The sequence below is a fragment of the Calidris pugnax genome, unplaced genomic scaffold (genome assembly GCF_001431845.1).
Source record: "Calidris pugnax isolate Ruff unplaced genomic scaffold, ASM143184v1 scaffold31, whole genome shotgun sequence".
Lineage (NCBI taxonomy): Eukaryota > Metazoa > Chordata > Aves > Charadriiformes > Scolopacidae > Calidris > Calidris pugnax.
In genome coordinates, this window is record NW_015090786.1 from 6,941,326 (window position 1) to 6,962,514 (window position 21,189).

A 21,189-nucleotide genomic window follows, 5' to 3' on the forward strand; every position below is an offset into this window, starting at 1 on the left:
TTTGTTTAAAATTGTTAAATGGACCACCATGCTTTTGGTAAGACGAAGCACTTCAGGCTGATAATTTTTGTTGCTATTCTACACTGTGTCTCTTTTTGACTTAATAAAAAGTTCTGGTTTAGTTGACCATGACTTTTTTCCATGAAACAAGCTGTTAATTATTTGCACAGATCATATTGCTGGGAGGGTAACTAGAAGGCAGCAGAATATTCCCACAGGAATATCCCACAGTCACATTAGAGAATAGTTCTCTTTTCCCATAGCTTTGGTTTGTTGTGATGTTTCAAAGCAAAACTTTCCAAGAAACCTGCAGAATATCCTTAAACAGAACTCTAAGAGTTTGCTGCTGTTTTCTGTGTCCTGTTATGTTAGTATATGGCTTATGTCTCATAACCTATGTAATAAACGTTTTTGAACTGTGACTGTCTTAAGTATATGACAGCTGCTTACATGTTCAGGTAACCCTGTGCCAAGTATGTTATACCATGCTCTTTAGAGAAATCTCCATATCCTATCCAGCCTGTACTTAGGCATCTCTGAGATCACTGGTGCTTGCTTTTCTGCTTCTTCATGTTCTTTCTTGGCTATGCCGCTTGGAGTTATCAGTAAATTGAAAACTTCAGTCCTGGCTCTCTGTAGCAGGAGGTTGATTTCGCTGTGCAAAGCTCCACTATGCTTGTCTTTGTATACAAAAGCAGCCAAAGTGAGTTTTCCTGCCGCTTTCAGAGTAGACCCCTCCAATGCTTGGAAAAGTCATTGTGGGGTGGAAAGGGTCTGGACACATCAGGCAATTCCCAATACAGAGTGTTTGTGTGAGCACCAGTTTTTCTGATTAAATACTTGAAAGTAGGAAGAGTCCCATTTATCTTTGTACAAGAATTTTCACAGCAGTACCCCACAAGTTTGTGCTGGAGTTGGTGAGGTAGGGGATAGGTTTTACACCGTTATCAGTCTAGTCTCCTTGCTTTTGTCTTATATTAGAGGTATGGTAATTTTCATAGAACAGAAATTACTTCTGAAACATCTGTGTTGAGAGAAGAGGGACATCTACTGGTCACAGCATCACTAAAGGAGGGCAAAGTAGCAGGGAATCCTGGCAACCCATGTCTGTCTTAGCAAGAATTGGGAAACACGGTTCTGTTTTCCGTGGGTTTCCTGAACCTTCAAGCTATCAAGCCCCTGACTCTGACAGCCAGTCACAGGCACTGAATACCGAAGTCAGAGGGCAGTGCCTCCTTGCTTCCCCAGCATTCCCAATGCTTGAATTAAATAGAGTGCAACTGTCGATTTTCCAATACTGGAAAATGTATCTTCGCTGAAGAAGTGAAGGTAAAATAATTTCAAGCAATTTGGCTAATACTGACCTTATCTGTAAATAAGCCATGGGTGACCTTGTCTAGAATTTCAGGAGCTGTAGGTTAGAGTGATTTTTAGCCTTTTGCAATTTTTGCCCTTTTAATGCTCCTAAATGAAAGGTTGATGCCCTGCCATTGCTGCCTGTGTTTCATCGTTGAACCCTGGCTAACACAAGGTTACTAAGTGCCTCAGAAGCATTTGAGTGCCACAGGAAAAAGCAGGAGAGTGCTTCTTCCATCAATTTTTCTTGCACCTTCTCCTTATAAAGATATTTGACAATGTTGGATCCTGTCAGAGAAAAACAACAGTCTGCTTATTCCAGCCTGCAGTGTATACTTAGATTTTGTTCTTTTGTGTTAGCCAGAGGGTCTGTGTTTAAGGTGATAGGAAACACTTCACTTGGGTACTTGTCTTTGGTTTTGTTTCCTTTCATGGTTGTTGTTTCTGCAGGATAAGATACCAGGGTCAAGATTCCTCTTTTATATGAATCTGGAATAAATCTTGGTATATAGAGAGCAATTCAGGAGTTACATTCACAGGTCAAAGGTACTGAGCCATATTTTGATAATCGGAAAATATTTAGGACTAGCATCAGTAAGAATCAAACTTTCTGTAAAACCCAAGTGAAGTGTTTCCTATCTATCTTGTTTCAGAATTTCATCTTGTAGTAAAATTTTCCTTCTTTGGAGAGATAGTGATGTGGAAATGCTGAGCACAAAAGAAGAAAACTGAGGATCTTTATCCCTGTTTACTTCCAGAGGCACATGGGTCTTTCAGCTTCATCCTCAATAAGGAGCGCTGTCATAGCATACAAGCAAGGCTGCTGCTATATTCTTCATAGCGTGTTAGCTGAGAAAAATCTGAGCTCTTCCTTCATCCATGTACATTAAACATGGGAATGGTTTCTTGTCAGGAAAACAATATATTGCCAGCTTGATATTTGTCAGAGTATTCAGGCTTTGGATATTTTGGTCAGGATCACAGTGCCTTAAAGTGATTATGAAGCTAGTTGTTATTTGGAGGCTCTCGGGTCTCAGAAGGACAAAGAGTTTGAATGTGTTGCACTGAACCAGCAATTATTAATCTATGGATGAGGAAATTTTCTCTTCTTATGTCATTATGCTTCTATATAGTATGTTCACAATCCAGAAGCTTTTTTTTTTTTCCCCCTCAGCTCTCTTATTCCTAGTTAATTTGGGGCCAGCTGGTAACTGCAGGGAATATCTAATGAAACGCTCCAGAAGCTACTTTAGCCCCAAACTGAAGTACAAGCAGCCAGATGCTACATTGTGGTGCAGCTGCATGGTATGGAACAGAGAGGCAAATGTGTCTCTCAAACTGCCATGCGTTGCCCAGGGGACATCGTGCCAATGGAAAGATGATTCATGGATGGACAGAGACTCTTAGGCTCCTCTCTTGCTTGATGCCAGCAGAGATGTGATGCTTTCGTGGTTCGTCAGTGTTTGGCTGTAGTTCTGTGCTTTTTTGATGTAAGAGAATGCAGTTCCTGATATGGCATCTCTATCGGGAAAGGGCATTATCATTGAAAAAAAGATTAGGGAGCCCTCTAAAGTGGGAATCATCAGGACAATTCCTGCAAAGACATTATTTTTGTAAGTGGTTAGTGTATTGATTTCTCTCTATACTGGTTTCTTTTCTAGCAGTGCTCCGTTTTTGGTAGCTGTTCTTGATTTACAGAAGTAGCTTCAGAACTGAGCGCTGGGTAACCTTACTTCTAAATATTAGATTTTGTTATATCTAGTGTAGTTGCATTGAAATGGATCTGTGTGTTTTTTCCTATTGAAATGGTGACATTGCCAATGCTGAAAAAAAAGAAAAAGGAGTTTTGAAAGACTGAAGCTTATTCACAACATATATTTTGCATAATTAAATTTTGCAAGGGTTTTTTGTTTGCAGTGCGTGTGCCAATTTACTTTATGGGTCAGCATTGAAAGGTTGAGTAGCTGTTACGGGACTACAGACTAATCCAGATCATACAAGGATGAACTTCTTTATAGCTGTGAGAGTGTGAATGCAGCAGTAGTGTTACATTTTACTGTTTAAAACCCAACCCAAACAAACCACAAAAAATACCCCCACAAACATACATAGTTAACGATAGTTGAATGGTGATAGTCGAATTTCAACAGTTCTAGGAGATTGAAATATATCTAAGACTTGGGCACTTATCCTGAAATTATCACACACACTGTTCCTATATCATCTTAGGTGAGGGGACATTTGTAGGAAAAGATAAGTGTTCCCGAAGTTAGTCGATGGCTTCCAGTTATATCAGTTCTAATAAATAATTAATTTATAAAATTATACATAAATATGAATATATACAAATATAAATATAATAAATAATATTATCTCTTCCCATGAATCTTGCTTTCTTTATATCCCTAGACAGTACATCTGTACTTATGACTATTAAGTCATCTTATTCGTGCAGTTGGGAAAAGAGAAATGGAAGGGCAGACTGTTACTGGTGGGTTGTTTTCAAACACAAAAACGCATCAGAGAAACCCCCAAATGCTAGCTTTGCTTGTAATTCAGACTTCTATTTTCAACTGATTCTCAGATATATCACTTATTCTACTTGTATGCATATTTTATGCAGTACTTCTTGAAAAGCATAATTTGAAAAGGAATATTTAAATCTTAATAAATGTAATGATAAATGGCTACTTTTCCCAAAGTAAAATAGATTTATAAGGTCCATTTTTGAGGGAGTCTGATTAATAATTTCTTGTTTAAAGAGAAGTTTGTGATGTGCTTGTAATGTGTCGTGAGTACAAGAGTCTGCTTAAGTGTATTTGTCTGTTGAATTGGCACCTTAGACCTTGGTTTAGCCTATAGGGATTTACTGCCTGCAGTTTACAATATGCCGTTTTCCAAAGACATTAGTATTCCTCCTGTATAAATGATGATTTTTTTTCATCTGTTTTGCAGATGTACAGCACTCATTCATGAAAAGAAAAATATACTCATCTGCATCTATTTATAAGTGCCAAATTCTGGATCCTGCCCAAGTCAGTTCAAGCTGCATGCACAGAATTTGGCCGGAAGCAAGAAGCTTCTTTATTCATAAGGTTAACATTAAGCAGTGGACCAAATCCTGTCTCAGTTCCACCAGTGTAAATGATCTGTTGAGTAATCCTAGTATTACAATGGCATAATTGAGATCGAACTTGGCTTGCAGTGCTGTCATTTTCTTCTCTTCCTATAGCTTTATCCTGCCAAGATTCTTGCTGAAATTGATGAGTGCTGAAATCAGCCTAATCCTTAAGCTTCTTCTATACAGTACTGCGAAGTCTAGGTACAAGCTATAGCAGAAAATATATCCATAAAAAGGAATTACATAAGTAAGTGCTGGAATGCTGCTCTTGGCTGGAAGTCATACCAGTGATTACTGGAATGTGTTGCTTTTTAAGGATGAAAGCCAGAAAGCAAGCAGGACTTGAATATGTAACAGGGTGTTACATGAGATCAGTGTGACAGAATAATTGTTGTGCCTCCCTGTGGTTTGCTGTAGCTTTATTAATATTTTGTTTCATTCCTTTTCTAAAAGTGAATCAGTTAAATATGTCATCACATATTGTATAATGTTGCTTAGTAATAGCTAATATTGCCAGCCACCACTGAAAGGGAGGCGTATGTTTATACAGGCTATAAATAGAAGGCTTAATAAATCAATCAATGGGCTGCTTGCCTTTGCTGGCAATAAGCTGTTTTAATAGCACCGCTGATGCTCCATGTAATACTTGGAAGAATGGAACGCACAATCACTTTGTTCAGTGAAGGATGATATAGTAATTGGTAAAATGTGGCTGGACAGTGGGTAGTTTTTTCACTCAATGCAGGCTACAAGCATTATCCATACCTGCAAGGAAGAAGAGGTTTCCCTCAAGACCAACTTTCCTACTTTTTCCCTCTTCAGTTTTCCTAATTTGATGTTTCTGTATTTTCGTGTTTTTCAGCAATGGGTAGAAGGGCTTGGATCCATCATCCATAACTTTAGAGCTAACAATGTGAGTCCAATGACATGTCTCAAGAAACAGTAAGTACTTTCTTTCCTCCCCTTTCTCCTTTATTTTTCTGTACTAGTATTTTCCTACTTGGAATTTTTAAAAGAGTAATATTTTTCATAGTTCAACATTTGCAATCACAAACATTGTAATAAAGGAAAAGGTGTTAAATTAGTTTAGGATTTATCTTTCACTATGACAAGAAGAGGTCTCAAGTCTTTATCTGGCACATGTCCAGGAGAAATTATAAGAGACTTTATAATGTTCATTTCATTTATTGATATTGTATGTTTTAATTATTGTTTAGTTTGTTCTTTCATTGATGCATATGCAAGCAAGCCCCCATGAGTCTTGATTGTCTTCACACTCATGTTAATTGATGTACTGATTCTTTTGGGCTCCTCTTTGCATTTACAGTTAAAGAACTACTCTGCCTCAAGCGCTAAAAAGTTACAGAAAGATGTTTTTATTACAGAACAATTATTTGTCTGTACTTATTTCACGGAGATGGCAATAATCTCAATCTAAATATAAGTGTCTAGATCCTAATTTTAATAAATAGTATTTTAAAAATATTTCATTCTTAATTTCAGCTGGATGAAGTTGGCCTTTCTAACAAACACAAATGGGAAAATTCCAGTTCGGAGGTAAGCATAATTGGGAATTCAGGTTTTTATCAAGTACTGGTTGTATAATGTTAATAAAATTCTGTGGCTTAATAGGGAAATATAAGTTTTATTACTAATACATATGTAAAAATAAATACAGAACTAGACATACTTAGCTGAGTGTCATACTTTCTTGGTAAACTAGGCAGGACTTCTTACCAGTCCACTGATTTTTTTTCTTAGTCCATTGTGATGAAGGTATGAGTGCTTGTAGTTGTTTTCAAAGTCACTTAGAGCTAAGTGCATTAGTTTTCTCAGCCTAAAACTCCTCAAACTCTGGAATGAGTTTTTTTTGTTGTAAAACTTCATGAAATACTTACCAAAAGAACCATAAAAACTTGCAAGACAGTTAAGTAGAGGACAAAAAGGTACATTTTAAAATGTAGTTCCTTGTAAAAGAGACAAATAGCTCTGCTCCGTATACTTTTGCTTTTATAGGAACCCCCAGGACAATACCTGATTTTCTCCATATGATAAATGAATTCTTGGGTTAGTTGTCAGTAACAGAAAAGCAAGAACAGTGTGTTTCTTTCTGTACAGGTATCAACTATTTCAAGTTACTGATTGTCAGTCTGCTCTGGCTGGGCAGTAATTCTCCCTCTCCTGTTCTAGCAATTAATTCTTCCTGACACATTTTGCTTCTTTCCTCTTTATGAGTATATGAAAACAACACTTTTGGGACATGCTGTTTTTTTCAGAAATAGAAACTCACAGAAGGGAGCAAGAAGGAGGACTTCGTAAGATAAGTCTCACAAAATTTTTTTCAAGGGAGAGAGGATTTTGCATCCATAGAATCTGCAAAAAGACAAAGGGCCTGCCAGGCTGCCTTCCAGGTTTCTTTAGTTTCATGAGTCAAGGCTGACAGTGTTAAGGCTGCTTCAGTGTATTAATCTTTCAACTTGTTTCTCAAACTTGAAATAAACTGCCATGAGGCAACCTTCTGTGCAGAAGTCCCATGAGGAATATCAACGGAAGGGTTAAGATGAGGGAACAATACTACAGGGGCAAATCCTTTTCAAGACAGTAGAGCTTTATGCCTGTGTTTAAACTTAGAGCTTTATTCCTCAGTACGAATTTATAGTACATTAGCTTGTCTGAAATGGTTTCTACCATGAAATATTTTACTTCACATTTAGTGAGGCATAAATCTCTCCATTGTGCTACTGCATACTGATTTGTGTATGCAACAACCCTGCGTATTGCTGAAGAGTCCAGTCCACATTGTATTAAATCTTCCTGCCAGATTTGCAGTTTGATTTTAGAGGACTTAAATGATCTCTTAAGGTTGAATGATTTTTCTTAAAAGTGTTTCCAGTTCCAAGAGTTTGTTTTTTCAAATTTGCACTATTTCCAGGTTGACAGAAATTGGTCTCTAGCAGCTTAATTTATTGCAAAAGTGGTTTGCAGTGTAAATTTGTAGGGGATCTGCAATTCCATTCTGTGCAGAAGGAAGCTGAATCTTCTTTACATCTGAATGCTCCAAGGAATGCACTATTTTGGTGTGGGTGAAATGTGGCAGCTTTTGGGGGCTCATCTAGGAAGCACTGTATCACCTGCTAAAAGGATTAGGAGAGATGTCAGTGAGAGGCTGAAAGAAAGATAAAGAGCATGCTTCCCCTTCAACTGAGCTCCAGATTGCTATGGTCAGCCCCTCCCATATATCTATCTGGTTTTAAATACAGTGTTAGCTAGTGAGCCCTGCTGTGTCAAACCTCCACTTCTTCCGGCTGCCTGGGTACTCCTGCAGCAATTGCTGTAGCTCTGGGGATACAGACAGGAAGGTTATTCTCTCTCAAGCAGAATACCCAGCAAATCTGTTAAAATACAGGAACAAGTATCACGAGGTTTCCTGTATTTTATTTTTACATGGAAGTGCAGTAAAATACTTAAGAAAAAAAAATCTCACCTGAGAAATGAGCTCCTTGCGTTTCTTCTCAGGTTTAAGAAGGATTTTTGCAGCTAGCACGTGGCCAGAGGGAATGATGAGCCTTGAGATGGCTCATCATTAGGCTGTCGGTGGTAAATGGCATAAATATTCCTAACTAACTCCTCCTTAGTACAGTTGAGGGTTGTAGAGTCATGAAGATTTTTTTCTCAACTTCTTTTGGATTTTACTGTACTCTGGGGCGTTATCTGTTGCTATCAACCTGCTGTGTTTGGGAGAGAAGAAATTCTGGCAGTTAGCAGTGTGAAAACCTTAGGTGAGCACCATGTTTGTCTTTTGGGCTTTAATACATTTTAGCAGTCTGAGTCTAGAACTACATCTACGGATCTTACAGGACAGGGCATTTGGTAAGATTTTTTTTATTTTCAGATTTTAGCACTACTGTAAATGATGACTTAAAAGGTCAGTGTGTCTTAAAATTCAAAATTTCTACTTGGTTTCTGCAGTGTTGGCAGAAAATGGATTTTCTACATGTGCAAGTTGCACCTGCTCAGCCAGAGTGTTTAGAAATCAGCTTTGCTCAATCTACGCTTATCCCCTGTATAACTACATTTAAAAGGATTTAAGCTAATTTAGCTTCTAACTATGAAAATATATTAAAAAATAGCTACGCTGTGATAAATGAGGCTTAAATCTGTTTTACAGTAGTTTAATTAAGTTAATGTGAAATTACGCTTTTTTAGTAAATGTGTTCTATATTGATTACTCTAGAGTGCCTGGAAGAAATCTGTTTTAATACTTATATCATGATTGGAAATCATAGATTTAGATAATTTCTTGTACAGTGTAGGCAGCGGTACTTCCAGTTCCAGCCAAACTGATAAATTCAGGGGAGCCAGGAGATTGAACAGTTTATGTGTTGGCTTGATTTTTGAAGTAACAGTTGGAAAGTAGTGAAGGTCTGAAATCATTTAATCCATTTAAGCACAACAGATTCATGCCCTTCAGTCCCATATTTGGGAATTATTTTAAATATTGATGCGGAAGTACTTTGCCATGTTACCATAAAAAGCCCCAAACCGCTGTAGAACACGAGGAGTAAACCAGCTGTAGGTATCTGTCAACCAGTAACTTGCCTGCATCTGAAGTAGCCCAGTTTTCTTCCAAGGCATATACAAGGTGAATGTAAATCTGCTAGGATGAAGTCTCTTCTGGTAGAGGGAGAAGTAGCTTTATTTACAGTATCCTTAGCAAAATGGAAGTGTCATGCTGTATTTTTACGTTCTCTTTTGATTCATGCAATCTTCTCTAGGTTGCCGCTCTCATTACAAATTACTGCTATGTTTGCTGTCATCTTTGGTGAAATAAAAAATAGTTTGGCATCAAAAATAAGTTCCCTGCAGCCATGGAATCTTGGCTCACCGTTTCTGATTAATTACTTATGCCAATATTATGTGTTTTACATGACATTTATTATTGGGGCCCGGTTCATTAGAACAGGCATGGAATTTTTTAAAGAGCTGGAGATAGGTTGTAAATAGTAGAGCTGACATTACTCTGTGTTTGAGAATTAGTAGAAAAATAGATGCCTGAGACTTTTTTTTAAGAAACAAGTGCCTGAAGTTAAACTCAGTCTGTATTTTAGTGAAAACATTCCTGTACTTACCAGCTTTGGAAAATCAAATAACTAACTTAGGTGCCTAAATAGGGACATAGAAATCGAACTGCTGTAAGAACCCAGTAAAAAAAAAAAAAGGGCCAACATTTGTTAAAATATTATTTAAAATATTATATCATTTAGATCTTTGGCTTCCTGATCTTAATTTTATTAGTATGAAAATATTTACACAGGCAGTGTAGAGTGCTTTGGAGAGTAAAACAACTATGAATTGCTATGGCAACAAATAACAGCAACAGTTTGTTTCACATCTTTCACCATGTGAAATTATTTAGTATGCATGAGATTAGTGAAGTCTCAGGAAATGTTTGTCTCACTTGATGATAAAAGCCTGATATTCTTATCAGGCAACTATAGAGACTTTTCCAATGTACAACTTTTCTTAGCATTAGAAATAGATATTGGATACAGAATTTCAGATTTTCTTTCCAGACTGAGACACCAGAATCAAGGGGTTGTGGGACACATCATTTTAGCTTAGACCCTAAACAGAAGGAAGTGGAGAGGTCAAGTTTGGATCTACTTTTCCACAGTTAGAAGTTACTCATACTTATCTCAAATGGAAACAGAAATAGACCAAATGCTTTCACATGAATCATACCAAACAGCTAAACTTAATTGGATTTGTTTAATTTCAAGTTGATCAATCTCATGCATGGTGAAATCACCCCTGTTTTGTAGAAGGAAGTTAATCAGTTTGTTGGAAATACTTGAGCGGCAGCTGAGACCTACTTAAATGAGTTGTGCATAGTATGTCTACAGCAGGGCTGTTTATAAGGTGAGGGAGCATTCAAAGGGAGGAGGGAGCACTGCAGCTGGTGAGGGAGCAGGAATGAGATTTGACATGCATGTTGGGCGTTTCTGGCTACCAGTGACCACCACAAGCAGGAATGGCTGGAGACAGGAGTCTCATCACTTGAAGAATCTGCTACTTTTTAAACACAGTCATTTCTGTATAGAGTTGAAAAAAAGCCAACAGTATAATGCTTTGCACAGCTCTGTGTCTCAGTATATTGGAAAAAACCCTCTTTTCTTCTTTTTCAAGTCCATTATTTTGATATATTATCTAATGGATAGCTTGCAGGCAGAGCACTGCTGCTCTGTGAAGCTTAGAGCGCTTTTTCAACTGCACTATTACTTGGAAGATGCTTACATTCATCAGTTGAAGCCAGAGGAAAATGTTGGCAGTAAAAGCAGGAGAGAGAGAACTGATTGTTTAAAAAGTGACTAACATTTCTCCTTTTTCTTTTTTCCCCACTCTTTTTTGTTTTAGCATTACCAGAACCTTTGCATCAGGTAAAACAGAAAAAGTGATCTTTCAGGCACTTAAGGAATTAGGTCTTCCCAGTGGAAAGGTATTTAGTGGTTTTGAATAACTGTTTTATATACTAATAAATTGATGGATCATTAACATTTGTAGCTGTGATCTAAGTCATTGCATCACACAAACACACGCCTATTGTTCATGAGTAACTTACTAATCACTGTAAGTTGTTTACTAAAACCAAAATGTAATTAAATCTGTATGACATAGTGGTCTGTAAACCACTTGGATGAGGCTTCCCTTTTTTTCTGTAACAGATTACCTTTCATTCATTTATGCAAAGTATATGAGCATAGAATATGCACATAATATTTTTTTTTTCCTGTTGCATGCTGTCTTGTATTTCTTGGACTCCTCCTGTATGTGGGATGACTGCTCTCTGGCTGCGTCTCACTCATGGCGGGAGCCCCTGCCAGCAGCCCCAGAGAGGTGGCAGCTGTTTACAGTTGCAGCTGGTTTTTTTTCAGCTTTACTCCCTGCCCAGTCTCCCTTTGTTTTGGAGACTCCAGCCCTTGGTTCTTGGCCTGACCGCGGCAAGTGCCTGGTGATGGGCAGCCCTGCAGGCTCAGCAGCTTGCTGTCCCCAGCTGGGGAGACAGGGGTGTAGAAAGACCCGAATCCCCCAGCTGTAGCAGTGCCTGGCACCTGAGGTGACATTTTTCCTCACTGCTGCAGTTATCATCTTGATCAGAGGAGGATACAGTACTGAATGTGTTAAGCCTTGTGTTCCCCCTCTCATGAAAGTTTTACATGTCCCTGTATGAGAGCCACTTTGCTTTTTAAAACTATTGCACCAAACCTGGGACTCTTCTCAATGTTCCTTGGCTTCGGTATAAGTATCCTGAAGTTTGTGCACTATTTTGGACTTTTGGGTGGTTTTTTCTAAGCTTCAGAGGAAAATTAAAGACAATTTTCCAGTTTGGTGTTTTTTTTTTTAATGTAGAATTGTTACTGTGAGGTCAGAATATAAGCACATCAAACAAATTTATGATAAAGATGAATTAAGAACTCTTGTCCGAAAATGCAAAAGAAACTAGGCATGTACTGTGTAAAGAGCTAAATCTATTCTTGGTTGCTTTTTCTGATATAAGATACGCTCTTGGGAAAAGACCATATAAGCTCTTTTTTGCTGGATAAGTGTACCTTTGCTTTTTGTTGCAGAATGATGAAATTGAGCCTGCAGCGTTTACTTATGAGAAATTTTATGAGCTCACCCAAAAGATATGTCCCCGAACTGATATAGAGGACCTCTTTAAGAAGATGTAAGTTCAAATTTAATATAATCTTGCTTTAAACTCATTTTGCTGTATTTTTAGTCTAATAGTGACAGAACACTGTAAAGACTATCAAACCTTGAATCCTAGTAGCATCAGCAGTATTTTAAGACAAACTCAAGTCTCTGTGTTTCCCTTCCTTCCCTCTCAGATTGTTAATGTAAAAGTTCACTCTGTATTTTAGAGCAACTTTTACATGAGTTATAGGAAGCACCTGGAACTTTTTTTTTTTTGCAGTGGCTTTACTAACTAACTGTAATTTTAACTTGCTCCTTTAGGTGATTAACACAGTATGTGAACTAATTAAATTAAATAAGAAATTTGAAGTTTAAAAAGTTTTTTCACTCAGTTTATTCTCAGCGGGAGGACTTACATGTTGTTTTATGAAGTAATGTTTGTTAAGTTATAGGAAGTTATGGGAGATATACTGTGCCAAGCATAGACAGTTAGTATGTTTTCTGTGACTGTTAATTTTGAGATTATAGAGTTACTTGAGGTAGAAAAGCAGGTGATTTTAAAAGTATCAACAATGTCAACATGTAAATCATACCTACTGTAGCATCGTACATGAAAACTTACACTCTCTAATAAATTTCTTTTCAGCAATGGAGACAAAACTGATTATTTAACGGTAGACCAATTAGTGAGCTTTCTAAATGAAGTAAGCTTTTTCATACATTAACTACCATACAAGTCTGTCTGCAGTGGCTTGCTTCTTCCAATCTTTCCATTGCATGAATCATGCCATTATTTGCTGTGCTTTTTTGATCCGCTGATCTTTCCATTATGGTAATATCCAGGTGCAAAAATCAGCTTCAACCTTGTATGTTGTTGTGCTTTCTACATGTTGGCTTTGCAGATTGCATCTGTTGATTACTTACTGTTGTGTTATGTTGTGTGTTATGTATGTTTTACACATTTTATACTGTACCTGTAGGTCACAGCTAAATATATCTGCTAATTCTTCTGAATAATAGAAAAAATAAAGTAGGCTTTTATAAACAGTGGTTTGATTCTTCTCAACAGTATTATTTCAATCTGTTACAAATCTAAGAGCTAAGAGGATATTTTAAGAGTTTGTATATGATTTTTAAAATACTATGTGTGCAGAATAAGAGGAAATATTTTTATTGCTGTATTTCCAGAACACAGTTGTTGGCAAGAGTATTTAGCATTTCTTAAAAACATCATGAGTGTGCTAAGTAGTTCAATAAACAGTGTGGGATTGTTTTTTTCTATTCCTAAAGCACAGTAAGTTATAGAAGATGGACTCATTTGGAATGGCAACAATAAACGCACTATGTAGATTTGACAAGAACATACACATGGAAAATTGGCGCATTCTGCTTGGTTTTGGTCCTGTAGATTCTTGTCATCTGGAGCATGGATAGCTGCTTGATCTTTTAGGGACTGGGTGCATTACCAAAAATCTCTCCATCTAAAATTATTTTAATATTTATAAATCTATTTCTGATACTGCTATACGAAGATTTGAGTAGTCAGTTCCCCATATATCAAATTTAGAATATAATTTTCTTTTTTCAGTAGGGAACACAGGCCTTAATCTTTCCCAAACCTGAATTACACATAGAAAGAATATTCAAAAATAAAAGATAGTGAGAAGATAAACAGCTTCAGGACTAATGGTTACCTGCTTGGGGCCTTGGTTTGTATCCACCTAGTTCTCTCTATTAGAAAATTGGAGCACACAGCTAAGGCATTCTTGCTTCTGCATTTGAGAGAAAGGATAACATTGTGATTTAAATTATAAATTATCCCCTTAAAGTACATGAACCCTCTAGTTCACTTCTTGTGACAGATATACTTCACTGCTTGAAGCACACTGCCCTATCCCCACACTGAATCATATTAGCTTCTGATTATTTTTTTTTTTAGTGTTAATCCTAATTTTTCAGTAAATTACTGTTTTATCATTATTTTAAAATTGATCTCTGTAATTGTTTTAGTTCAAAGTGTGCTTCCTTGAAGCACAAACTTCTGAAGAAGAGCTGCCAGCAATTGTAAGAATTTCCTGGCTACCTACAGTAACCGATTAAAAAATTAAAATTGAATTGTTGTACTCTCAGTTTTATATTGTGTTTGCAGATCTTTTTACAGAATTTGAAGCCTTATTTTTCGGCAGTATTGAAGAAAGATGTGTTTTATTGGCTACATTCTTACCAACACAACACATTTTGAATTGGAATGTTGGCCCGCTAGTGCGTGACCAGAGCTCGGAAAAATTAGTCAAGTGGTTTTGTATAGCAGGACATTCATTCTGATGGCTGAAACTAATGCGTTTGGCTCTGTGCTGGAGTTCTTTTGGTCTTCAAAGAGAGTTTAAAATTTTGGTCATGATTTGAAAAGTACTAAATGACCTGGAATCTCCCTCCTGAAGTTATCTTTTCTGTCCTCTTGACAGCTGGCCAACACTGCAATTAGCAGTGGTGTTTAATGCTGGAAAATATAAAAAGATTATTATCATTATATAGGAGAGGGGATTTACTTGGCAGAGCCATTCTTCATGAGAGTCTTTAACCTAAATTATCTTTAATCAGTAATCTCCAAGGCATGCTACAGAAGCTCTAAGTGTTATGGGGTTTTAAGGGCGCATGAGGGTACGTTACTGGGTATGAGTGGAGTGTGAGCTGCTTTCCTGGAGTTTTTCCAAACTGCTGTCTCTATTTGACTTTTAAATGTTGCTGGCTGACAGCTGATTTAATTGTGTATTAAAGCTTCTGGGAAGTTTTTTGAAATTCCATTATTGTCAGGCACTAAGTATTGAAGTCAAATTTTGAAAAAAGAAAATGTAGTAGAAAAAGAACTGAAATCACTACTATTGAGATTTGCTCCGGCCATTCATTTGCAGCAATAAATTAATAAGCCAATTAACTGTCAAACTGGAAATTCAGTAGTCTGACCAGGACTCATCCTTTCTTGTGGGAAGGAGGTATGAGGAGATCCTTTTCTACCTCCCTTTCCCACTGCCCCCTCCCACTTTCCCACTCCCTCTTCCCAAATGCAACTTTGTTGGATGTACACAATTAGTCCTGGAGCATGTTGTCTTTCTAGATAAAACTTCATGCTTCTAGTTGTGGTCAGCTTTTGGGCTTCGAGTTTCTTGTGCCAGCAAGCTCAATGGTGCAGGACATTTGCCCAAGAGACACTAGCTTTCTTCCTTATTTTAAGTAAAGCTTTATCAATTGTCAATTTTGCTTTATTTTTTAAACTAAATAAACATAAAGACATGCTTTTGCTCAAATAGAAAATTGATAATGAGCAATGATCATTGCTACGAGAGTAGTATTTTCCTCTTAGCTCCTTCCAATAACTCTGGGACTCTTTCTTCAGAGGAGAGTTTTTTTGCTTTATCCCATTTATTTTCTTCTGTTTGCTTATGACTAACTGTAGAAGAAAGAGAGTGGGGAAGAGCACTTTCCTTAAGAACCTTCCCAACTATTTCTTACAATTTTTTTGAAGTGGTGTATTGTCACTAATGGTATGAAGCTTGTCATTTGTCACAGTAGACTGTACTGTTGCATGCCAGTGTTGTGTTGCTGTTGTGTGCTGCTTAGCAAGTTTTGTCCTGCTTCCACCTGCTCTCATATCATATTTCATCTGAGTTTTACTTAGATATCCAGACAGCCGATGTGTAGTGAATGAAACTGCTGTATTTTAGATGCTGCAGACTGCCAGTAGCATTACTTGAAAGATCCCTCCTTAATTGCATGATTAAATTGGCATTGGTTGCAATTTCTTGGAATTAATTAAGCACGTGCAGCAATGTATTAATAGTAAGAAAAGAAATCAAGTGCTTGGTTTTGATTGGATATTGCTTTTTTTCATATCAAAATGTCAAAAAGTTTACACATAAGGAATTACAGCAAATGCCGATAGTGCTGTGCCAAGCCATATCAATACCATCCTGTCCACTCCTAAATATTGATCACCAATATGGGGGTGGCCTGTTACATTTCTGAATTCTGCTTAAACTAAAGCTTGAAAACTGTGCACCTACTGGGGTAAAAGAGTGTTTTCACAGTCATATTTATTTCTTTGTTTTATTGCATCTGCTTACATGCCACTACTCCGTTCAGTCCTGTTTTAATTTTCTTTTGATGGAGAATCAGGCACACAGTGTGCAGCTCTAATCCATTTTGGAAAAAAGCAAGAGTTACATAGCACACCATTAAGTGAAAACTTAAAAACTCTGAATTTTAGTAGTGTATTAGAAATCACTGCTAAATTGTATCTAAATATTACATCTATTATGAAATCCTAATATTGTAAACTATTGTGAATTGAAGAGATGATACTGTGAAGCTCTTTTAAGTTGTACATATTTCTTCTAAGAACCTATGCTGTTTTTTGAACAGATAATAACACAATGTTTCCACGATTCACAAATAATCATCAGTAATTGCACATTTCTAAACTTGGGTTTCAAATTCTGTATTTATAGTATAGCTTTATTTTAAATTTTACTTTGCCTGTAGATATTGCTGAAGACATATTTTTGCAGAGGTGGTTACAGCTCCATCAGTAAAGACTGTCAGTTTACATGACCTACAAAAAAGATTAGGAAGAGAGAATTTACCAAGATGAGAGATTTATCAATTTATTTTCAACATTTCATTTGCACGTATACCACGTGCAGTCATTATTTTCATGAACAAGTAAAAGTAATACCAGTTATATGATTGCACTAGAATGTTTTTTAAAAAATATTTTAATAATCAAACTGCCTAGGTTTCTTATGAAAGATAAGGTTCATTTTCTGTCTAAAGCTAAAGTTACTGTTGAGTAGTCTGTAAGTTTTAGGGCTCTTTTTTTTTTTTAAATGTCCACTTCTTTCTTTCTCATCTGCAGTAATGAAATGCTCTTGGATGATAGCCTTGCACTATATTGTTTTGCTGAATTCCATTGTTTTCTAACCTTAGCATCAACGAGATCCTCGGCTCAATGAAATTTTATTTCCCTTTTATGACACAAAAAGAGCAATGCAGATAATTGAGACATATGAGCCAGATGAAGACTTGAAGAGTAAAGGTAAATGTGGGAGGGAATTCAGTATTCACTGATTTTAGGCATTTGGGGAATTTGTTCCAAAGCACCCAAACTTTTAAAAGGGAGCTCGCAGTCCTTATGGTAAGGGGGCAAGCACTTGTTTGGCCACCTAGTGAACTAGATCAGGAAATTGAGCTGCTGAAAAATACCTCCCCCTCAAAATCAGTTATTTTTTTTAGAAGGATTGTTTCCCTGATCTAGGTTACAGCGTGGCTGGAGACAGCCATCCTGAAACAAAATGGGAGAGGCTAAGATTGAGTAAATGGGGAACAACATGGAGACTCCTGGCAACAACGCAACTTGCATATGGCTATGGCCAAGGTCTCTGAGAGACTACAAAGCTGTACAACTACTGTGTAAAAAAAAAAAAAAAAAAAAAATATTCCTCTGTGCACCACTGGGTATGCATCTACCTTCTTATAAAGTCTGTAGTGCTTGAGGGCAGCAGCCTAGCTTAGAACAGGGTATTTTACATGGGTGCATTGAAAAATGTTCTCTCTGAGCAAGATTGCAGGAAGTGTCTCCAGGCCATTCTTGGATTGCTCCTGTCCTTAGCTGCTGTGGGTGTTGGAGGTGTCAGTGGTTGAACTTAGCTCCTAGTTCTTGCCCATTCTGTTGAAATAACCGTGTTGGGATCAACTGCAGAAATTAAAAATGTTGCTATCCATCTCTGTCCTCCCTGCTCTTTTGCTGGAAATTACTATCATCATAGCATGCAGAGGAGGAGACTGCAGTCTTGCAAAGCCCACAGACCTTCAAGCATTCTAACAGGAAGCCACTTTCATGAGACATTTAGGCTAATGTATTAAGCTAGTGCTGAAGAAGCTGAATAGCTTTTACACATCCACTCTCGCTCAGTGCTGCAGCCTTGGTGGGTCCCCTCTGTGCCTTTCTGCTGCTTTATGATCACAGGAGTTGACGCCAGCAGCGCCTTCCACAGCAACACCTGCCCCTCTCACTTTCTCTGGGCCACTGGTTGAGAAGAGTTTACAGTTGTCTTCCTCATTCTTTAAACTTAAGGAATCCTTCTGTAGCTGGATGTATAGTTTTCACCATTCCTTAAGGTAATTTAGTCCTTCGACCAAACCCCTAGAGGAAGAGCTTTTACTGTATATGCTACTCCAGACACTGCGTTGTATGCTAGATTAATAGATTGCTCCTTTAATTCTGTGAAAACATGGACTTTCCAGGAATCATCTGAGAGAGAGGGAGATGCTTCTCTTGTCTAGGAGTCATTTATAAACATTATGAGGATTTTCCACTCACAAGCAGTGTAACTTACTTCTCTTCCTCTCTACATGAAGTAGAATTTTCCAAGTATTAATTACTTGATTTTAGTAAACTCTTTTTTTTTTTTTTTTTTTAAAGACACTCAGCTGTGATTCCTCTTGATGCCAGTGTATTTTTATGTATTTTCCAAAATGAGGAAGGTAGCTGCCACATGTTTAGAATAGAAGATGTAAAAACTATGATTCTATGATTCTATGTTTTATGGAGGTGGAAATTAATCTAGGACTGGAAAACAATGTTCCGTAATTCACAAAGGATTCTGCAAGCACCAAGCTGTAGCAAGAGAATAATACTGTCTTTTATTCTTTTGCCAGTTATTGAGTCTTGGCTACTTATTTAGATTTTTTCTCTGATTTATATTTCTAACAGGTTTTAAATAAATGTGGTAAACCTACTGCAGGGATAGGCTTATGGAGAGTAACAATGGAACAGCAGCAGTGTCCTCTTAGCATTCCTCCACTGATCTTATTTACTGATAGGGATTTTATCCTGGTGTAATCAATAGGATAAAGAGGTGGTTTAATATAATAGCATGTTGAACCTTAGCATGTAAAGAAGGCAAGAATATATCTCAGCAGTGGTTGTTCTCTGCAGTCTTTTTCCCCTTCTTAGGTATAACTTTGCTGTTGAGCAAAATAATTAAGCTTAACAACTTTTTTTGCTGAATCATGTAGGTTAAGAAAGAAGGCAGTAGCAATAAGCAATAGCATAGCTTTTGTGCTAGGGTACCTGCTCTGTGAGACAGTTTGATTCCTGCCTGCTATACATTTTTAGTAGTAATTTGCTATGCTTTCTTCTTCCTTCTAGGTGTCATATCAAGTGATGGGTTTTGCAGATACTTGATGTCAGATGAAAACGCCCCAGTTTTCCTAGACCGTTTGGAATTATATCAAGAAATGGACCATCCTTTGGCTCATTATTTCATCAGTTCCTCTCACAATACGTATCTAACAGGCAGGCAGTTTGGGGGCAAGTCTTCAGTGGAGATGTACAGACAAGTGCTTTTGGCTGGATGCAGGTTGGAAGCAGAAGATAACAGCCTTTGATATTTGTGGATCTAATACTTTAAACCTATGTAATATTCCTTGGTGGTGATATATTTCATAATTTAATGTATAAATGTATTAGTGTGTTAAATTAAAATGTTTATATTTAAGATACTACTTATCTCACAAAAAACATTGAAAGGTAGTGGAATGTAGAAACTGATGTCAGGAGACAAATTGTGAGAAAGATAACAAGTCTGATCTCAAAATGACAACTGAAGAATTTCAGAGAAATTTTTACTTTTTAATTTAGAAGTTTATATGTAAATTAGAATCAGTTTGGGATTTCCTTCCTAATTTCTTAACGTACTGGAATGTGTCACAGTTAACTGAGTAAGAGAATAAATTAGAAGAGTGTTACAGTGCTAAAAGCATTGTTCAGGTGTAAATAATATTTGGCCACACATAGTGTATTTAAGGTAATATACCCAAAGTTATAAAAGCAGTCTGAAATTACACATGTGCAGTTTAGAAGGAAATATGTAATGCCCAAAACTGCTTTGTAACTTACTGCTCTGAACATCACTGCTCAGAACTTGTCCTGAGTAGTTTGCTTGTACAGAAACACTAAGGAAGCTGACATCATTTTTCTTGGGTCTTTAGGTGTGTGGAGCTGGACTGTTGGGATGGCAAAGGTGAAGATCAAGAACCAATAATAACACATGGAAAAGCAATGTGTACAGATATTCTTTTCAAGGTAAATGCCTGACCTCTACACCTGGTAGTAAGCCCCAGTAGAACCCTTGCACAGGAATCCATGCAGGGCACCTTCCCCTCCTCAGCACCCAGATGCTACTCCCTTGTGACAGACTAGCAAATTGCATAGGCACAGTTTTGTGTCCCCAGATCTTATTTCTTACTCTCATCATACACCCCTGTGTTATGTCTGCTTTTCCACAGAAACTGCAGGAAGCAGGCTTGCCCCAAATTTTCACATCCTGTGGCTCTTTGTACCACAGAATAAGTATCTTCTCCATTGTCTGAGAAGTTCCTTAGCTGTGGAAGCAGCCTGAAGATGCAGGAGTTAGTGTGGTAGTAGAAATTCTCCCTGGCAGTAGAAGCTGGCAGCAGATCAGGGGTAGCATTGATGCATTCTGGGTGAAGCTGCCATCACTGCTGCAGGTGCAGTGAGGCACCTGTTGGGTGCTGAGTCCAGGTTGTTGTGGGAGAACAGAGAAGAATGAGCATAGTTTGTTCTGGTTGTGGCTTCACCTGGCACATTTGAGACTGAGCTTTGTATTTCTCAGGGTGGGGTGGAGGACAAATAAAATCTCTTTCAGTATGATTGTAATTGGATCTGATCTAATTTGAATCCTCTTACTGAATTTTAAAGGATGTCATTCAAGCCATTAAGGAAACAGCATTTGTTACATCAGAGTATCCTGTCATTCTTTCATTTGAAAATCACTGCAGGTATATAGTGCCTTTTTATTTCTTTTTTTTTCTTGTAGTGTGATGTATGGGAAAGATGACACAGCTCAAACCTCAAACATACTATAATTTGAGTGTACTTGAAAACTGTGTAGGGATATGCAGGTATACTGAATGTGACTTGGAAGAGACTGTGCTTT

The 21,189-nt window shown here is 37.3% G+C and overlaps 1 protein-coding gene across 6 annotated transcripts in view; it reads left to right on the forward strand.

Annotated features, from left to right (window-relative positions):
- Positions 1 to 21,189, forward strand: part of PLCB4 (phospholipase C beta 4) — a 185,138-nt gene that overhangs the window by 101,451 nt on the left and 62,498 nt on the right. For all 6 annotated transcript variants that reach the window (XM_014966459.1, XM_014966462.1, XM_014966460.1 and 3 more), the window contains 9 exons: positions 5,340 to 5,419; positions 5,981 to 6,034; positions 10,892 to 10,973; positions 12,103 to 12,203; positions 12,819 to 12,876; positions 17,156 to 17,264; positions 19,380 to 19,590; positions 20,222 to 20,315; positions 20,952 to 21,031. In XM_014966459.1, coding sequence (XP_014821945.1) covers positions 5,340 to 5,419; positions 5,981 to 6,034; positions 10,892 to 10,973; positions 12,103 to 12,203; positions 12,819 to 12,876; positions 17,156 to 17,264; positions 19,380 to 19,590; positions 20,222 to 20,315; positions 20,952 to 21,031 — 869 coding nt within the window. The remainder of the gene's footprint in view (positions 1 to 5,339; positions 5,420 to 5,980; positions 6,035 to 10,891; positions 10,974 to 12,102; positions 12,204 to 12,818; positions 12,877 to 17,155; positions 17,265 to 19,379; positions 19,591 to 20,221; positions 20,316 to 20,951; positions 21,032 to 21,189) is intronic.